General features: G+C 43.7%; 1 protein-coding gene across 9 annotated transcripts in view; it reads left to right on the top strand.

Moving 5' to 3' along the window:
- The window catches only part of FAM171A2 (family with sequence similarity 171 member A2), a 56,038-nt gene that overhangs the window by 13,598 nt on the left and 22,597 nt on the right, over positions 1 to 19,843 (top strand). For 2 of the 9 annotated variants that reach the window (XM_053265856.1, XM_053265855.1), the window contains exon 2: positions 9,044 to 9,271. The exons of 1 other annotated variant lie outside the window; for it this stretch is intronic. In XM_053265856.1, the coding sequence (XP_053121831.1) occupies positions 9,044 to 9,271 (228 nt within the window). Of the gene's footprint in view, positions 1 to 841; positions 938 to 970; positions 989 to 1,102; positions 1,123 to 1,915; positions 1,950 to 3,333; positions 3,349 to 4,603; positions 4,713 to 8,657; positions 8,678 to 9,043; positions 9,272 to 19,843 lie in introns of those variants that run through there. 6 more of the 9 variants (XM_053265859.1, XM_053265861.1, XM_053265857.1 and 3 more) reach the window with 6 other exon arrangements.

Below are 19,843 nucleotides of genomic sequence, written 5' to 3'. Positions count from 1 at the left end.
ACTCTGAAGTTTTTGAAACAGTACAGCAACATTCAAGACTGATTTGACCCAAGGTGACAGTGGGTCAAAAGAAATATAGGAAGCAAGGCCTCTTTCACGCTGCTTCCTGTTTCCTGAGGAACAACCTTGAGACCTGGCTGTGCAGAATTTCGCTTGCATGGGCCAGGATGTAGCCCTTTTAAATCACTTCTAGGAAGATATCTGAGGTTGAAACCTGCTCAGAAGCCATGCTTTTGCATCTGCGAACCCTGTGTTTAACCCCCCCCAATAATTCTAGTACGAGTGAATGCATGCTGCACATGCTGAGATAGCTCTTCATCAATTTTGCGCATGCTCAAGGGCGTGCATTCTCTCTGCACTGTTACTATAATTATCACATATTTTTCAGGACCAACCCCCCAGCATTGAAAATAAATTTTTAGAGCTGAGCCCTGGCTCCAGTGAAACCCCATATTCCACAGCACTGTATTGGCTTCCTAACATTCTCTTTCCAGTATCGCTTTATTTCATCCAATTGTCAATGAATGACCAACTGGTAGGCTGTTTTAATTTTTAATTTAAGAAGGTGTACAGGAGTATTGACACCCAACTTCTTTTTTCTTCAGAGTCTAATGTTCTTTGTGCCTATATACATTCATTTAGGTAGAAGGACGTGTATAGGTTACAGTACTGTATTGTGCATTCTGAAAACAATTGCAGTTTGACCCAAATGATGCAACAATAACAAAAAGCATGGAAGGAATGGCAAAGGGGGGCGGATCTACTCTCCTGCCCCTCCCTTTGTGATTGCAATAGGGTGGTTGAAGTGTGTGAAAGGGCAAGCAAAATGAAGCAGTGGTTGGAGGGGTAGTATAGTTCTGGTCAGCAACATCGTCATGGTAACTGAGGCCTTGCTGAAGGATGCAGCCTAGGCCTTGCTCTGTAGATGGTCCCCATGGTAACAAACTCCAGTGATGGGAGGATATTCACATCCACTTTTGTAGCAAAAGTGGGTGTTCTGCTTTTTAGTTCTCTAAGTGGAACTTGAAGGGAGGGGGTGCTTTGCAGGACAAATGAGGTCGTTGCTGCGGTGATTGGAGTTTGCTCTCAGGAATAGCAGAGGTTGAGTTGACTGCTGGGGGAGTAAGAGTTTAGACAGCAGAAAATTGCCAGATATGTCTGTCTGTCTGTCTGTCTCTCTCTCTCTGTATAAGAAACTAGATGCATGAGTGGAGAATTTAAAAAAAAAAAACTTTGAAGTTTTGCTCAGAGCTGTATTGTTGACTGCTTGTTGCTGATTCCTGTATATTCCTTGGTTGACAGTTTTTAATAGAGACCGTAGCAGAATTGACCAAGGGCTCAAGGACCAGCAACATAGGCACTGCTCATTCTGCATACACCAAGATACAGGCAAAGGGCTCTGTAACACCCTCCCCCGCCCCATTGGGAAGAACAACAGAAGGAGCTTTGACACAAAGCCCTTCCTTTTCTGCCTCAGCTGCTCACTACCATTTGCCTGTGTCTTGGCTTCCCTATAAGAGTGAGCAGCTGAAATGTGTAAGAGGAGAACTCTTACAGAAGCTGTCTGCACTGTGGGAAAAGAGCCCTTTGCCTTTGTGTTAGTTTGAGAGTAGGATTGCCAGCCAACCAGAAAACAAAAAGGTGGGGGAGTTGGGATGGCCAGCCTGGACCCAAAATGAGGCCAGTTGCCAGAAAAGCAGAGAGCAAGAGTACCTCCTCTCAGGGGTGTGTGCGTGTGTGTACATATCTTGTGAATAGATGGATTTTGCACCAGACATCTCCACCGGACATATCCAAACTGTTAGACTCTGCCCCCCACCCGCCAAATTCCACACCTGCTCAGGTTCTGCCCACTGACCCAGATTGTTCCACCTCCAGACCTTGCCTGAGTTCCAGAACTTTTGATATCCAGAAATGGCAACCCAAGTCACCAACATGCATAATAGACTGTGCGTATGTGTGCAGGCACACACATGTGTGTTGGGAATGGCGTCTTCTGGATTATGGGCTATATTGGGAGCCAGATTTGCCACCTGTGCCTATCCCCTATTACTGGAATACTCTCTAAAGCTCATTCGTCTGGAGAAGCAGAAAGAGGGTGCTTATTTGTTGTATTCTCTCCATGGCACTCACTAAGCTTTGTCAGTGACAGAGCTCTCTGGAAACTAGTTCTAGCACTTTGCATTATTTGAGTAAGACTTCTACCTTTCAAAGAGAGGGACCCCTCAAACTGATCATCAGCTCCCTTTAGAATAAAGAGAGCTGGCTCCAGATGTGCGTGGACTGTTCCAGATGTGTGTGGGTTGACTGCACGGCCTTTCAAACCTACAGAGCAAAGATCTCCTTGGGCATTACACAGAAGTGCTGAAGGGCAGAGGTGCTCTTACTCCTGGACTTCCGGGCTGAAGTCCAGGGCCTTCACACTCCCTGGGGGCCTCCAAATTCTCCTTATTCTGTCCTGGGTGGCACTGGCTGCCACTGTGCTGGGTAGCTTAGTGTGACCTTTGCTTTAGAGACAGAGAGGGGAGTGGGAAAATAAATATGTGGGTTGGGAATATGTTAAGTTGTGTTTTGAAATGTTTCTGCTAATGCATATTTGCATAAATATACCTGTTTTATATTCTTATGTTCTTGTGAGTTCAGTTGCTGTTTCTGCCATCAAGAACCCACATGTTTAAAATAGTGTGTGCGTGTGTGTGGCCACCAAAGCAGAGGGGGGCCTCCAAAGGCCTTTAGGTCCAGGCTCCAAAATTACCCTGGTGCACCTCTGCTGACAGGATTAATGTTCTCTGTGCTTTCTGTAGAATGTCGGAAACCACCCTTAAAAAGGATTGAGGAGGTCATCTATTTAATCCCATTTGCCTTTAGAGGTGGGGCCAGCCAGCCACCACTCCCTTGCAGACCCAGCTGGGCAAATTGGACCCCAGAGTGTCTTGATTCCATGTGACACTCTTGGCTATCCTCTCTTTATTTTCTGTATACCTACCGTAGGAGCTCAGGGCTCAGAGCCCTCAGGATGATGCTCTTCTGTTAATCTCTGAGACCACCTCTGTGTCCATAATCTTTGTGTGGTCGCAGTGGACCAACTCTTTTGGGGCTCGCTCAAGTAGTAATAGGCCCCATGGAGGGCAGTTTGCTGAGGGCCCCCACAAACCTGGAGCTAGCCCTGTCAAGAGTGTTATTTCATCATAGGTAAAATTGGGTTCTTCTCTTTCTGTATTTAAGATATTATTGAAAACTATTTTTCCTTGTCTTTTCTTTGCGACTGCTGCTGCTGTTCAACCTGAAAAGCATTCAGTGGATTAACTCGACATGTCCCTTCCAATTCATTTTTGTTCTTGTTGGATTGTAAGTCTAGGCAGGATCATGTCTTACTAGTTTTTGTATGGCACCTAGTTTAGCAATAGGCACAGGCTGACATGATTCAGACTCCGGGAAGATGTGTCTGTGCTGTGGAGAACTTCCCCACTGCTGCTGCACCTGGGGGTGGGGGTGATTTTTGGCGGTCTGCCCTTCTCCAGAAGTGCCTTGTGCCTTCATAAAATATGTCCCTGTGGGTTGTGCAGCCCTAGTCTGGAGCATATTTTCCGAAGGCAAAATGCACTTCTGAGGCAGAGAAATTCACTGAAAATCACCATCCCACAGTGGGGAAGCCTCTGGCTGGGTTGAGCTGCCTCCCACTGTGAGGCTGCAGCCCTCGTTGTGTCCTTGCTGTGTAAGGATGCCAGCCACAGTATACACAATAATTCATGACAATGGGCAATGCTTTAGGGTCCCATGGGTCAATCTGAAGAAAAGAAAACCCCAAACATAATTGGACAAACAAAACCTATTCATGAGCTATCCCAAAATAAAATGTTTATTAGATCTACCTCCATGTTGCGCAGAAATACTGCCTCTTCTTACAGTAGGCAGTTGGTTTTTCCAGTTGTGTCTTGAGCTCAGTGCACAGCTATTCCAGGGAGACTGATCCAGAGCTTTTCACCTCAGCTAGTTGACAAGTTTGAACATTCCAACGTAAACTTGTTCATGTTTACTCTCTAGTAGCCATTAACCTATGACTTTCTCTAACCTAAATAAAACTCTTTGTTCTCTGATGTGCTGGGGATGAAAAGACCACACAGGAGGTCCATAATTAAGATCTCCCTCCTTTAAAAATAATCAGCCTTGTTGATGTGTAGTAGGATGAATCAGAGATCGGGGCGATGAGTGAGATTTATATTTTAATCCCCCCCCCTCACATGCCGTTTACTCAGTTCAAATCCTCTTTTCAAAGCTATTTTACCTGCGGTGGGGGCTTACAAGTTTTGTACAGATGTATGTATGTTTTCCCCACAGAGTGAATAGCTTGGGGAGGGGTGACTTTAATCAGGAAAACAGTGCAGGAAGAATGAGTTAAAAACCAAACCCAACCCAGCATTGTGGTCCCAGTCTGATCTTACCTGCTTCCTTGCCTCTGCAGCTGCTATTAAAAGAAATGCAGGAAATCCTAACTATGAATCTCCTGTGTCAAATCCAGTTTTGCCTTTAACCTCTGCTAATATCCTCAGTGGGAGCAAAATGCATTCAGCACATACTCAAGACCTTATGTTGTTTATCCTAGGGCTGTATGCTGTCACTAAAAATGCCTTTGCACAAATTAAGCCCCAGGTAGCCTGTTTTTTAACAGCGGCTTTGGATTTCACCTGGTTGCGTGGTAACAGGAAGTTCAAGTAAGTTTAATTTCCTGCTTTTGAACGTTATATTAGCTGCACAGAAGGATTAGTGTAAATTGTGCTTCCCCTCACAACCAAATATCATCTAAATATACTGTGTTGGCAATGGCTGACCCCAGATTCACCCAGTCTCGTGAGTGGGCTCCTTGTCCCCACCCCTTCTCCTATGCAGGGAGGAGGCATCAGTGACAAGAGATGTAAGTTTTGGGCGGTATAAAAATATGTGAAATAATAAATAAATAAATAAATAAATAAATAAAATAAAGCAGCCTCTTCACCATCAGGGAGCTGAGATCCAGAGCCAAATGGAGTTAAACCAGGCCTTTCATCCAGAGATCTTCCTTCTGCTTACATGCACAGTGAGGGGAGATCACGTGTGGCCAATCCTTGTGTTTGCACACATTGCCAGAATAGATGGCAGCTAGCACTGCCTGACCTGCATAGGGATTGAGCAGTGGCAAGGGAAGAGGTGGGAACTGTAGTGCGAGAAACCTAGGGGAATGAAAGCATGTGGTTGTCCAGAGCTGCCGAGGGTCAGCAAGACCTCTGGTTTCTCCTTATGACCCCCTCATGCTGTCTCTGCTCTCTTTTCTCCTGGAAAAGTTCATTTTTCCATCTGTGTGTTGGATTAGGCTGTGAGTTGTCTTTTAGACTTTGGAACAAATGGATGGATTTTAGAATGCATAGTGCTACTTAATTGCTTCCCTTCCAAAATGATCTTTTGAGTTGTATAATTTTTGAGTATGGGAGCAGGGTAATTTTTATTGGAGGTCCACACACTTTGGCCTGGCATACTTGCATGCTTTGATTTGTGATCACTCGTAACCTTTCCCCCAGCAGCTAAGAGGACTCGGAGGAAGTGAGGTCTTTTTTAATTTTTGCTTGGATATGAAGGACGTCAGAAACAGTAGGAATGGGTGGGTCCAGGCATCACATGAAGCCAAAGTTAAACCTGGCTTTGTGTGATATCCCTGAGCTGGGCAGAGTAGGGGATGCATTCCCCTCTCCCATTCTCATGGTGCCTAAACTTGCCTGAGGAGGAGGTCTCTGCTGCACAGTGCAAGAGACCCCTGCTGGATCTTGGGCAATAGTAGGATTGCCAGTGGAGGAGGAGCAGTTCTGTGGAATCTCAGCTTGCATAGAAAATGTTTGTTGCTTGTGAGCAGGAAGTTGGATGAATCTGAACTCGAATCCAGTTTAGAGAGTCTTTTTCAGTAAACCGGAACTGAACCTGAAGTCTCTTGGTAGCCTTGAGACCAAACCAAAGCTGTACCTCTAAACAGTAAAGTGGCAACAAGTTCAATATAAGTGCTTCAGCAATCAGACAATCATCTTTCAATTGTATGGTGGTTTTATTTTCAGGTTTCTTATCCTGCTGTATGTGTATTGTTTGTAAAAAAAAAATCAAATAGTGGTACACATGCTGGTAACCTCTACTGTAATGCACTATAACTGGCACTGCCTTTGTCCATAGTCCGGAAACTACAATTGGTACAGAATGTGGCGGCAGCCAGACTGGTCTCTGGGACAACCCAATCTCATGTCATTAACTCTGGTTGGCTTGAGATGGGCGCTTTCACTGTTGAGTTCCTTCTGTGCCAATGAGTTCATTGAAACAAACTATCAAAGAACGAAAGTTCTAGTCTTCACTAAGTGCCCCAAACTTCATAAATGGAGAATGAATTGCCACTGTCTGGAACAGGTAAAAACCTTTAAGTATCTTGGTGTGGTCTTTCATCATACGGGCAATCGGCAGGCTCATTTAAAGTCGATAGTGCAGAATGCCCAAGCCTCAGCATATGCTATCAGATCATTCTACTTTACAAAAGGAGCACTATACATTCTGGCCACTATTAAATTGTTTACTGCCAGGGTATATCCTCAATTATGATATGGAGCTCAGCTTGGCCCTTATAATAATTTTGTCTCTCTGGAAGCTGTACAAACAAAATTCATTAGGGCTATTTTACAGCTTCCTAGATATGTCCCTAACGTTGTTATCAAGTGGGAGGTGGTACTTGGCTCAATGGAAGTGCATTTTTGCATTCTGGTTAAAACTGGTCTTTCTTCAACCTGGACTTGCCCATCTGGTATTAACCGACCCTTTTGATTCCACTTGGAAACGCTTTGTCAAAACAAAATCTCAATTTTACGGCTTTCATTTGACACCCTTATCAGTATCAGTTTGGGGCATGATACTGCGGAGAAGGTTATCAAGCAACATATTTCCAACATTGATTTACAGTCTGAAGTTGCTAAAATTCCAAAAGGCTCGTACTTAGGAGATCAGATTTTCAGCAGTAAACTGGCTACTTATTTAATTAACATCACTCTTCCTAAGTTTAGGTGGGCCTTGTCTTTAGTGCGTTTAAATGTGCTACCCTCAGCGGTACTTTTGGGGAGGTTTAGAGGAGTTCCTTATACATCTCGCCTTTGTCCTTGTGGACTGGGTGTTATTGAATCTATTGAGCATGTTATCCTACATTGTGCACTTTACAAGGATGATCGTTTAAATCTTATTGCTCCTCTGCTTGAGAGGTTTCCAGGACATTCAGATGAATTTTATTTAGTCTTCTTATTAGCAAATTTTAATTATAAGTATACAATTGTAGTGGCCAAGTTTTGTCACATTTTATGTAAATTGTGATTGGCTATTGTGTAGTGTAATGTTTTTGGTCAATGACTGAAATAGATTGATTGATTGATTGACAACCCAAAGGGACCATATAACACCAATTTTAAAAGACTGCATGGGCTGCTGCTATGTTTCCAAGTGAAATACAAAGTACTGGTTATTACCTATAAAGCCCTCAACGGCTTGGGTCCAAGGTACTTAAGAGCACCTTCTTTGTCATGAACCCTGCCGCCTATTAAGATCTTCTGGGGAGGCCCAGTTACGGTTCATCAACTCATCTGGTGGCAACTCGGCCGGCTGTCTCTGTAGCTGTCCCAGGGTTCTGGAACACACTCTCTGTTGAAATTATAGCATCTCCTTCTCTGCTTGCTTTTTGGAAGACCATCAAGACATTCCTGTTTTCCCAGGCTTTTAACTGAAATTTAAATTTTAGTGTTTTATTCACTGAGATAGTTTTTATCTGTTTTATGAATATTAACTGGTTTATATTGTTTTTACATTTGTTATGTTTTAACTTTGTATACTGCCTAGAGATATCTCTATCAGGCAATATAGAAATAAGATAAATAAATAATAAATGTTTGTTTGTTTGTTTGTTTGTTTGTTTATCATATTTCTGTACTGCCCCAAACCTGCATCTCTGGACAGTTCATAAACATTAACAGATAGTTTAAAATTAATATTTTCCTTAAGTTAAATAATTATCATTGTGTTCATTTTAAAGAGTTCTATTACAAGCAACAGAGTTTGATGATATTCTGCATAAAATATATCTAAATCAGTTCATTGAACCAAACCACTTCTTAAAGTTGGTGTCTGAACTGGAAGTGAACCATAGAGTTAAACAATACTGATGAACCTGAACCTGAATTTGAACTCAAGTTTTTAATAGTGTGACTCCCTGTTTGCGAGATCCATGCATATGCCAGCTATTATTGAGCTATTATTGAGCTGTTGCAGTGTTCCAAAATGTTCACAGTCTAATGGTGTGAGGATAGAGTGTCAGCCACAGAGTGCTGACAAACAGCAACTGCAGTGAGAGTAGTGAGAGGATGGATTGGCTGAGACACAATCCTCACAGAGGGCCTAGGGTCCAATAGGAGAGGCTGCATGTTGTTGGGCGAGACAGTGAAAATCATGGGGTACTGGGCAGGCAGAGGGCAGCCAATGACTGCATAGCCAAACCGAAAGCATGAAGCACGAAAGGGATAGTGGACTGAAGGGCAGGGTTTCTGAAGGAAGTAGAGCATGGAGGTCCTAGGGAGAGGAAGCCAAATAGTGAAACAGAACACCCCTGCTAATGAGCAAAGAGACACCATTTAAAATAGTAATTCTCTTATATTTAGCACTGGGGGAGAGCAACTAGCCCTATCCAACTGCAGCACAACATCCCTCCAGTGGCTGCTGTTGCTGGTATCTGTCTTATGTTTCTTTTTTAGAGTGTGAGCCGTTTGGGGACAGGGGACCATCTTAGTTATGTATTATTTATTTTTCTATTCTATGTAAACCGCTTTGAGAACTTTGGTTGAAGAGCATTATATATCTGTAGTTCATAGTTCGAATGTCCCATATTAGTTTCACCGAGGAACCAGACAAGTTACTTGCAGCTTGGGAAACAGCTAGATCTAGGGGGTCATGGTTACTGGGCTTCTTCGCTGCTCACATGGCTTTTCATGTTTTCTTGCTCCTACAGAGGTGGTGATCAAGGTTCAGGTGTATGAGAATGGCGACTTATCCCCACTGCCTCAGGCAGCTGTGGAAGTGTATGGCAACCAGACATCTCTGGCATCAGGTGCCACTGATCAAGAGGGTGTCAGCATGCTACCCATCAACTACCGCCTGGGCACCTGGGTCATCGTCACAGCATCCAGGCGTGGCTTTGTCACAAACTCTGTTCCTTGGCGTGTCAACAAACTACCACGTGAGTTGTGGCTGGCAGTGGGTTGAGGGAGTTTGGGAGACCAGACAGGATGACCCTGCCTGTGTGGTGCTGGGCACTGTCTGTGTGTGCATGTGTTGTGAAGGATGGAAACTTTTATCAGGATAATGTCTGTTGGAAGAGTACTCAAGTTTCTTATGTAATACATAATGTGTCTGCAGGTAGCCACTTGGTGTTGGAATCCCCTGGGCTTGTGGTGCTGGGGGACTTCAATGTTCACTTTGGGACTAATTCATCCGGGGCAGCTCAGAGGTTCATAGCAGCCATGACAACTATGGGCCTATCTCAGGTGGTCTCGTGGCCAACACACATTGCTGGTCTTATTATTTATTTATTTACACAGTCAGACAGGTGTTATTGACTGGTATGTTTTATCCAGACATTATTATTATTATTACATTTATATCCCGCTCTTCCTCCAAGGAGCCCAGAGCGGTGTACTACATACTTAAGTTTCTCCTCACAACAACCCTGTGAAGTAGGTTAGGTTGGGAGAGAAGTGACTGGCCCAGAGTTACCCAGCTAGTATCATGGCTGAATTGGGATTTGAACTCGGGTCTCCCCGGTCCTAGTCCAGCATTCTAACCACTACACCACACTGGCTCTTTTGGAAATCAAGTCATACACTTGATTTGGTCTTTCACTCTGATCAGGGTGGTGTTCCGTGGGTGGTGAATCCTGTGATTTCCCCATTGTCGTGGATGGACCACCATCTGGTTAAAGTTGGACTCACAATCACTTTCCACCTTCGCAGGGGCGGGGGACCTATTAGGATGGTCCGCCCGAGAAGGTTATTGGATCCAATAGGATTTCAAGTAGGAAAGGAGGGATTTAGTGTTTTATTTTTATTGTTGCATTTATATACCGCCTTTCGTTAAAAGACAACCCCAAGGAGGTTTACAAAAGTTAAAACATACAATAAAAGACAATAAAAATATTAAGCTAAAATATATATATATAAACAGACCAAATTTAAAATCTATAAAATACTAGCATAAAAACAAAGCAGTAGGCTCTGCTGGTGATCCTGTTGATGCCCTGGTGGAGAATTGGAACAGCAAACTCACCAGGGCAGTAGACATGATCACTGCTAAGCGTCCTCTCCGACCTGCTTCAAAACTGGCCCCTTGGTATAATGAAGAACTACGGGGGCTGAAGTGGCGAGGTAGACAACTGGAGCGCAAGTGGAGAAAGACTCGGCTTGAATCCGGCAGATTGCAACATAGAGCACATTTGAAGACCTATGCTCAGGCGATACGTGCGGCAAAGAAGCGATTCTTTTCTGCCCGTATTGTATCTGCAAGTTCACATTCGGCAGAGTTGTTCAGGGTTGTGAGAGGGCTAGTATGTGCCCCTCCTCCCTTGAATCAGAATCTGGAACCATCAATTACCCACTGTGATGTGTTTAATGAATTCTTTGTGGGGGGAAATCTCTCATATTCGGGCCAACTTAGACTCCATCACCACAATTACTTCAGTGTCTGATGTGGAGGTGTCCAGCAACTCCTCTTGTGTGATTAGGTTGGATCAATTCCAGTTTGTGACTCCTGAAGATGTGGACAAGCTGATTGGAACAGTGCGGCCTACCACATGTGCTCTTGACCCTTGCCCGACATGGCTTATATTATCTGGCAGTGGGGTTGTTGTAGAAGGCCTGGTAGAGATTATAAATGCATCTCTGAGGGAAGGTAGGATGCCTCCTTGTCTTAAGGAGGCAATTATTAGACTGCTTCTGAAGAAGACTACCTTGGATCCCTCAGAGTTGAGCAACTACAGGCCTGCCTCCAATCTTCTGTGGCTGGGCAAGGTAATTGAGAGGGTGGTGGCCTCCCACCTCCAGACAGTCTTGGAGGAAACTGATTATCTTGACCCATTTCAAACTGGCTTTCAGGCCGGTTATGGGATGGAGACTGCCTTGGTCGGCCTGATGGATGATCTCCAATTGGGAATGGACAGAGGAAGTGTGACTTTGTTGGTCCTTTTGGAACTCTCGGCAGCTTTCGATACTATTGACCATCGTATCCTTCTGGAGCATCTGAGGGGGTTAGGAGTTGGAGGCACTGCTTTGCGGTGGTTCCGCTCCTACCTCTCGGGCAGGTTTCAGATGGTGTCCCTTGGAGACTGCTGTTCTTCAAAATCTGAACTTTTGTATGGTGTCCCTCAGGGCTCCATATTGTCTCCGATGTTGTTTAACATCTACATGAAACCGCTGGGAGAGATCATCAGGAGATTTGGTGCAGGGTGCTATCAGTATGCTGATGACACCCAAATCTATTTCTCCATGTCAGCATCATCGGGAGAGGGCATAATCTCCCTAAATGCCTGCCTGGAGTCGGTGATGGGATGGATGAGTTATAACAAACTGAGTTTGTTACGAGGTACTCATTGTGTGGGGTCGGAACTTGAGAGACGGTTTTTATCTGCCTGTTCTGGATGGGGTCACACTTCCCCAGAAGGAACAGGTACACAGTCTAGGGGTGCTTCTGGATCCAAGCCTCTTCCTGGTCTCCCAGATTGAGGCGGTGGCCAAAAGTGCCTTCTATCAGCTTTGGCTTATACAACAGCTGCATCCATTTTTTGAGATGAACGACCTCCAAACAGTGGTACATATGCTGGTAACCTCCAGACTGGATTACTGCAATGTGCTCTATGTGGGGCTGCCCTTGTATGTAGTCCAGAAACTACAGTTGGTCAAGAATGCGGCAGCCAGGTTGGTCTCTGGGTCATCTCGGAGAGACCCTATAACTCCTTTATTGAAGGAGCTACACTGGCTGCTGATAGGTTTCCAGGAAAAATACAAGGTGTTGGTTATAACCTATAAAGCCCTAAACAGCTTGGGCCCTGGGTATTTAAGAGAACATCTTCTTCGTCATGAACCCCACTGCCCATTGAGATCATCTGGAGAGGTCCGTCTGCATTTTCCACCAGCTTGTCTGTGGCCACTCAGGGACGGGCCTTCTCTGCTGCTGCCCCAAGGCTTTGGAATGCGCTCCCTAGTGAAATAAGAGCCTCCCCATCTCTGACAGCTTTTAAAAAGTCTTTAAAGATGTATCTGTTTACCCAGGCTTTTAATTAATATTGTTTTAATGCTGTTTTAAAATATTGTTTTAAAATTTTAAAATTGTAATGTTTTAAACTTTTTGTTTTTGTTTTAACTAATGTTTTGCTTTTTGTTTTTAATTTGTTGTAAACCTTTCAGAGACGTAAGTTTTGGGCGGTATAAAAATATGTTAAATAAATAAATAGAACAGAAGGTAGCTTTATTCTCCTCAATAGAATGATGAAATGTAATATTTTACAAACATTCTTTTTAAAAAAATGCTTTTGGATAGATGACATGACCTCAATGTGTTCATTTGACCAGTTTCTCAGCGTTGCACAGCTAGATTCCACTAAGTGTTTGTGAATCACATCCCATGGTGTGTAAATGATAGACCACCAAATTTAAAACTTATGCCAGATAAACTCCCAAATTCACACTGGGAATAAATTATGGAAGTCAAGCCAATTCACACATACTTATTTGGATAATATTACCTCAGAGAGCTGAAGTGTTTTCTTTCCTTTTCAGCCAAAGCATCTGGACACTTGTCTTAAAAGTCAACATCTATGGAGACAGAGGGCAAGAGAGGAGGGAAGTCTGCTCTTCCAGCTACCCTAGCACGGCTGCCACAAAAAGCTGATCCATGCAGAGTTCTACATGCTATGGCAGCCTTCACACCACCTGCGCACCGAAGGAGGTTGTGTGAAGGATGATATCACATGCAGAACCCTGCACTGGTCGGCTTTTTGCAAAAAAGGAAAAATCACTGGAGTACCCTAAGGTGCGATGTCCTATAGTGCACTCCAGTGAGCACAGATCCTACACCCAAGAGCCAGCTATTCTCAAAGAGACCTCCATCCCAAGCTTCACTGGAACCAGAGTCCACTACGTTGTGTTCCCAGGGCTTGGCCCTGAAGCATGGGGAAAAGTAATAAAGCAGAGTGAGAGCCAGAATGGTGTGGTGGCTAGAGTGTTGGAAGAGGACCAGGGAGACCAGAGTTTAAATCCCTGTTCAGCCATGAAACTCTCTGGGTGACTCTGGGCCAGAGATGGGTTCACACAGCCCCAGAAGGGACAGGTACTCAGTCTGATCTGTATCCAGACCTCTCCTTGGTGACCCAGGTTGAGGCGGTCCAGAGGTGCTTTCTATCAGTTTCAGTTGATACACCAGCTGTGTCCGTTTCTTGAGATAAACGACCACAGAACAGTGGTACATATGCTGGTAATCTCCACACTTGACTACTGTAATGCACTCTATGTGGGGCTGCCTTTGTACATAGTCTGAAAATGGCAGTTGGTACAGAATATGACAGCTAGGTCTGTGGGTCATCTTGGAGAGGCCATATTGCTCTTATACTAAATAGCATTGGCTACCAATAAGTTTCTGGGCCAAATATAAGATGCTGTTTATAACCGATAAAGCCATAAACAGCTTAGGTCCTGGGTATTTAAGAGAACGTCATCTTCGCCATGAGCCCCACCTCCCACTGAGATCATCTGGAGAGGTTCCTCTGCAGTTGCCACCTGCTCTTCTGGTGGCTACTCAGGGATGGGCCTTCTCTATTGCTGCCCTGAGGCTTTGAAATGCACTCCCTGGCGAAATAAGAGCCTCCCCATCTCTGACAATGTTTTAAAAGTCTCTAAAGATGCATTTTTTCACCCAGGCTTTTAATTAGACTTAGTTTTTAACATTATATTAAATTTTAAATATTTTAATGTTTGGATTTTGTTTGGATTTTTGCTGTTTTGTTGTAAATTGCCCAGAGGAATGGATTTTTGGGCAGTATATAAATATGTTAAATATACCACTCTGAGCTCCTTGCAGGAAGAGTGGGATATAAATGTATAAACTAGTGTGCCTCTGAACATGTGCAGACTGCTTTTCCTTCAGCAGTAAATGATTGCAGTTAACCCATCTTTTTGGGACAGAAGGTAACAGCTAGGCAGGCTTGAATCCCCAGCACCTTTCTTCTTAGAAATTCAGGGCTGCCCACATTTGAACAGGCAAAGAACCAGACTGAAATCTCCATGCACCCAGTTATGGAGGGGGTGTGTGCCAGATGTGTGAGTTAAGCCTCCTAATTCATTCTCCTTCCAAATCCCAGTGTGTATTCATTTGAACTCTGAATCATGTCCCAGTTTCCCCTGTGTCCATGAATGTGCGTGTGTTTGTACTGGCCGCTTCCTATTTCCTGCCTACAAGCAGAAATTATTGACAATGTTATATGTTAGCCGTGACTTTGCTTCCGACCCCCAGGGTGGGTCAATGAGGTGACCTTATTGCCAGTGTCGGTGTGTTTCTGCCAGTGCACGATAGGTGTCCATGTATGGTGTGGGCACTTTACTTGATCTGCAGGGAAGGGGTCCCAGTTATATTATGTATATCCCAAAAGGCAAAACTAATTTCACCTTACCCCAGTGCTTTAAAGTCCTTTTCCTTGTGTTGGACAAAATGTTTGAAGCAATAGCACTGTCTAAGGCATGAATGTGTTGGAAAAAGTTTCCTGCTTTCCTCCCCCACCCCCACTTGCTTACTTTATTTCCTTTTCTATATTTACACCCTGTTTTTCATTTAGAAATAACAGTTGCTTACCAAAAAAAATTGACACATTAAACAGCTTTAAAATGCAACACTAAATTAAAAACAGAGCAGAGCACAGAATAAATAAAACCAATATAAAATGAGTTCTGCTCAGAACTAAAAGTTTTCTGAAGCAGAAAGGTTTTCAACCTCCATTTAAAAATGGGCAGAGCGGGGCCAGTCTAAACTTACAATGATAAGCCTGAGAGAGTCTGTGTTTGAGATTTTCTAGTTGAACAGTCTACTAGATCCTTGAGCCCAGTGAGCCGGGGTGGCTCATCCTAACTAGCCAGGGTGCTGCCCAGCGCGGTGCAGTTGCCTCTGGTTCCCAGCAGCTCTGTTTGCGTGCCTCTCTCTCATCCCACCCCAGTGTTAACAAGAGCTGCACTGCCTGCAGGCTGACCATTTGTCAAGTAGAGCTGTGCGTTAGGACAGACCGCTCCTGACAGCGATTCTGTCTTACTCCACACCATCCCCTTTCCCAGATAGATTATTTGGGATGTTGAAAACATGGACTCCATGCGTGGTAGGATTTGGGGGAAATCAAAGTTTCTTCTCTAATTGAGATTGAAATCGTAATCACCTCTGCTACATCTACCCACCCAAACAGACAAACCTGCTTATAGCTTCTTAGAGAGCACAACTAACCTGGTGCACAGCTAGACACTCTAAGTGTACCATTATGGAGCAGCAGTCTCCTAAAAGGCCTAGACTGGCTAGCTTGTCAGTACTGCGTAGTTTGGTGGTTCCCAACCTGGGTTCCTCCTGATGTTGCTGAACTTCAACTCCCAGCATCACCAGCCATAATAAACTGTAGCTGGGGATGCTGGGAGTTGTAGTTCAGCAGCATCTGGAGGAGCCCAGGTTTGGAACCACTGGTATAGTTAAATTCTGTGCAGAGATACACCTAGGTAATTTGGGAGCCTGGACCTAAAGGCCTTTGGAGACGCCCACCCTGACTGGAGCTCCCCACCCACCCACCCACAGCAACTGAACTCACAAGAATGTAAGAATATAAAACTGGTATATTTATGCAAATAGCCACTAGCAGAAACATTTCAACACGCAACCTAACATATTCCCACCCCACATACTACTTTCGCCACTCCCCACGCTGTCTCTAAAGCACCCAGCACCGGTCACAATCACACTTGCTTGCCTGGGGCAGTGCAGGCCAGAGGCGACCACACCATCCAGGACAGACTAAAGAGGATTGGGCGGGGGGAAGAGGTGTGGAGGCCCTGGACTTCAGCCCCAAAGTCCAGGAGTAAGAGTGCCACTGATTCTGTGGAGCAGATTTAAACTTTGTGCTGAAGTATGTCTACTTCCTGGAAGTTTAATCTCTCTCTTTTTAAACCACATGATTTTGGGGCACTTGAGACTCACTCTCCACAGGATTCCAGTAGCAGTCATCCATTAGCATGCCATGCCATAGGTGTCTATATGGTTCAATAAATATTTAGTGAAATAATCTAGGTCACTCAAGCCTGTGAGTCAAGCCACATGCCAAAGGGGTCTGCAACTGCCATCCCTCCCTTCTCTGAAACCATTAGCTAGCTGGGCATATGATAATTCCTTCTTGCTCTCTTTGTTGGCCTGTACATTTTTAAACTTAGGTATTTATTTATATGCTCAGTAATTTGCAGGGGTGGAAATAGGTATGCTGGCTTTACATTAAGCAATTCATGGTTTTGTGAGGAGAAAGCCATAAGAGGCCTGACAAGTACTGTAATGCCAAAGCAGCTGATGATGCAATAAACACAAATTTTTATACTGGTAGGGGAAAAGATGGCGGGACTGTGCTTTGTTACAAGATAAGCCCAGTCTCTGTGTCTCTCTCTCTCTCTCTCTGTCTGTCTCTCTCTCTCTCATTCACCCTAAATTTAGGTGCGCATTTACTCTTGCCCGTCTAAACGCCCTTCCGACGGCTGTTAGGGATGGTAGATACAAAGGGATTCCGTTTAACTTAAGGATTTGCCCCTGTGGAATGGGTGCTGTAGAAACTACCCCTCATGTTATTTTATATTGTAAATTTTACAGTGATGCTCGTTTAAAACTAATTTCTCTTCTCCTGGGGAAGTTTCCAGGGCACTCCGATGTATTTTACTTAGAGTTTTTGCTATCCAATTTTTGTAAAGAGATTACCTTCAATGTGGCTAGGTTTTGCTACATTGTTTGTACGTTGTACAAATACGTTGTAGTCTCATGTAATATTCTTTCTTTTCTTTTTTTCCTCTCTTCTTTCCCCTCTTTTCTGTTGTTGTACTGTCTGATCTACGATCGTAATAAAGTTACTTACTTACTCTCTCTCATTCAGCCTTACAATAATTTTGTGGCAGTAGATCTTTTTGCATCTATTTTATAGAAGGGAAAGCTGAGGCTGAGAGAAGGGGGCCTGCCCATAATGAAGAGCTTGGTGTCCTTCTAAGTCAACAGAAGTCTGTCCAATAAAAGATTGCTTTGACTCACATTATATTTAAATGTACACACATGTAAAATTGCCCAATGCATCTGAGCTACCAAAACAAACAAAAAATAAAGTAAAATAATCTGAATGTGCTTAAAACTCTCCTGTTACCATTTTAGTGGGTGGTGTTTCACTAGTGTGTTGTTCCTGTGGCACAACCCTACCTAGAAGCTAGCTCTTGAATCTAGAAGATCAACCCCCCCCCACCTCAAAATGAAACAAAACCCAAACCTGACATGCAATGGCTATCTAAGAAGAATGTTTTAGTTTTAACTCTGAGAACATTCAAACCTGCAATTTCCAGACTGCATTCTGGAATGATTCAGACCAACAAAAGTTCTCTGGAGAGTGTGTTTTAGTTGTCAGTTTCTGCTCGTAGAGAATATTGTATTTGAGGTACATGAATTCTGGAAAAATATATATTTGGAACTGGGGTAGTTACTGCATGCCTTTTATTGCCTAAGATTTCCAAGACAAAATCCTTGCAGTACCAGTTACTGCCCTTCAATTTAGGCAAATTGGATGAATTTATTAACTAGCAGAGACATCTAATTAAATAATCACTGATCATCCAGACCATATTACATAAAGTTGCACCATAAAAATTAAATGGCATCCCCACAGATCAAAAGACAGGTTTTTTTCTCAAGGCCTGGAAAGTCTTATAATTGCTACAGAAAGAGAGTCCTAACTTGACATCACTAAGCTTGTGATGGAACAGGATCGGAATTAATTTGTACCTAAAGTTTTAATTCATTACTTCATCTTTCTTAGTTCTGTAACACAAGTGTCTGCTATCGTCTGACTAAAAATACCTTTCCCCTGTTTGGAGTTAGTTCCACCCAAATCACTCTGAATTGGGAGGAGGTGCTGATCAAGTTCCATCTCTGAGATGACTGACGAATCCTTTTATTGATCAAAAAGGCTAAAACGGTAAGGAAAATATATTGAATCATGCAGGGGAACTCCATAGTTACCATTCAGTCCCCAAAGCTCCTTCTTGACTCAAGAAGTGGAAAATGTTCCATCTATTAACATCCAGCAGCTGTAAGCTGCTTTCAGCCCATGGGATACATGGGATATAAATCAAATAAGTAAAATATCTGTGCTTGGTCAGTAATGAGGGAAAGGCACTTAGAATATTATTAGAGGCACTCTTTTTCATTACTGTTATTATTATTATCACTACTATTCATGTTCCAGGGCTCATGTTCCAAATTGAAAACAGATTGAGCAAATTATGCTCTGGCTATCAGAAGGGGAGGGATGGGCTGGGAGAAGCCCTGCCAGAAGCACCTGGCCAAGCCATCTGTCCAGCACCCCTTGCCTTTTCCTCCCTCTTGTCCATTTGTCCTATTTATAAGACCTTCTTTGCCCTAGACTTTGGCTGTTCTAGAATGTGGTCATGGAAATACTTGATATCGCTAGATGAGAGAAGTACTGAAAATGGAAATCTCACTTTCTGAAAATATAAAAGCATAGTTGGTCATGCTTCTGTGAAATCTGTCACCCCACTCCACTCCCTGGTCACTGCTACTTGACCTGTAATAAAAGTCAAGATGACCACAGAGTATTTTATTTATATTTTAGTATTTACATTTGTTCAAATTCCGTTCCTGCAACTATGGTGTTCTGTGTTTTTTTTTTTTAATCAAGATGCTGTACTGTAAGGCTGACCAGGAACCTTTTCACATGGGGTTTTTGCAGCCCTTTAACTCACATCTCCTCCAGAATGGAGGGGGTGCGTTCACATATTGGCTAGATTTACCCGGAAGTCCCTGTGAGTTATCAGGGAGCAATTCACACACAATTTGGGCTTTTCATTGTGTGTTAGAGTAGCCTGATTTATGTCTGGGGTAAAAAAATTCACTATTTGTGTCGGGTTTGGGGGACAACTTCGAGTTCACAGTAAAGCCCCCCCATAAACTCACAGTAAAACCTGCTGTCCATAAAAGCCCGAGTAGAATTAAATGTTTTTCCTCTGCTCTATATTTACTTTCCAGTATAAACCTAACTGCTTTAGGTCCAAACTTGATGTGACACAGAAGATCTGTAATCGGATCTCCCAACACCTTTCTTTAGGTACAAGTAGATGTGGGAGCAGAGTCAGGGGCGTAACTATAATAGGGCAAGGGGAGACAGTTGTCTGGGGGCCCACTGCCTTGGGGGGGCCCCCAGAGGCAAGTCACATGACTGACTCCCCCAGCTGCGCACCCGCCCGGGCTTCCTTCAGTTGTATTCATCCTCCGAAATTGATGTGAGAGTTAAGACCTGGAGCTACCAGAACAGCATGTCTTTCTCTAGCACCATTAAATGACTTGCATCATCCACAATTTACAAAACCTTTTAAAAATAATTTAGGATGATGTTCTATTGTGGCACATAGGGGTGTGTGTGTGTGTGTGTGTGTGTGTGTGTGTGTGTGTGTGTGTGTGTAAATTTTACTTCAGTGAGGGGGGGCCA

This window comes from Hemicordylus capensis, chromosome 6, assembly GCF_027244095.1.
Source record: "Hemicordylus capensis ecotype Gifberg chromosome 6, rHemCap1.1.pri, whole genome shotgun sequence".
NCBI lineage: Eukaryota > Metazoa > Chordata > Lepidosauria > Squamata > Cordylidae > Hemicordylus > Hemicordylus capensis.
Note: the sequence above shows the minus strand (reverse complement) of the source record. Positions and strands in the feature narration are given on the sequence as shown.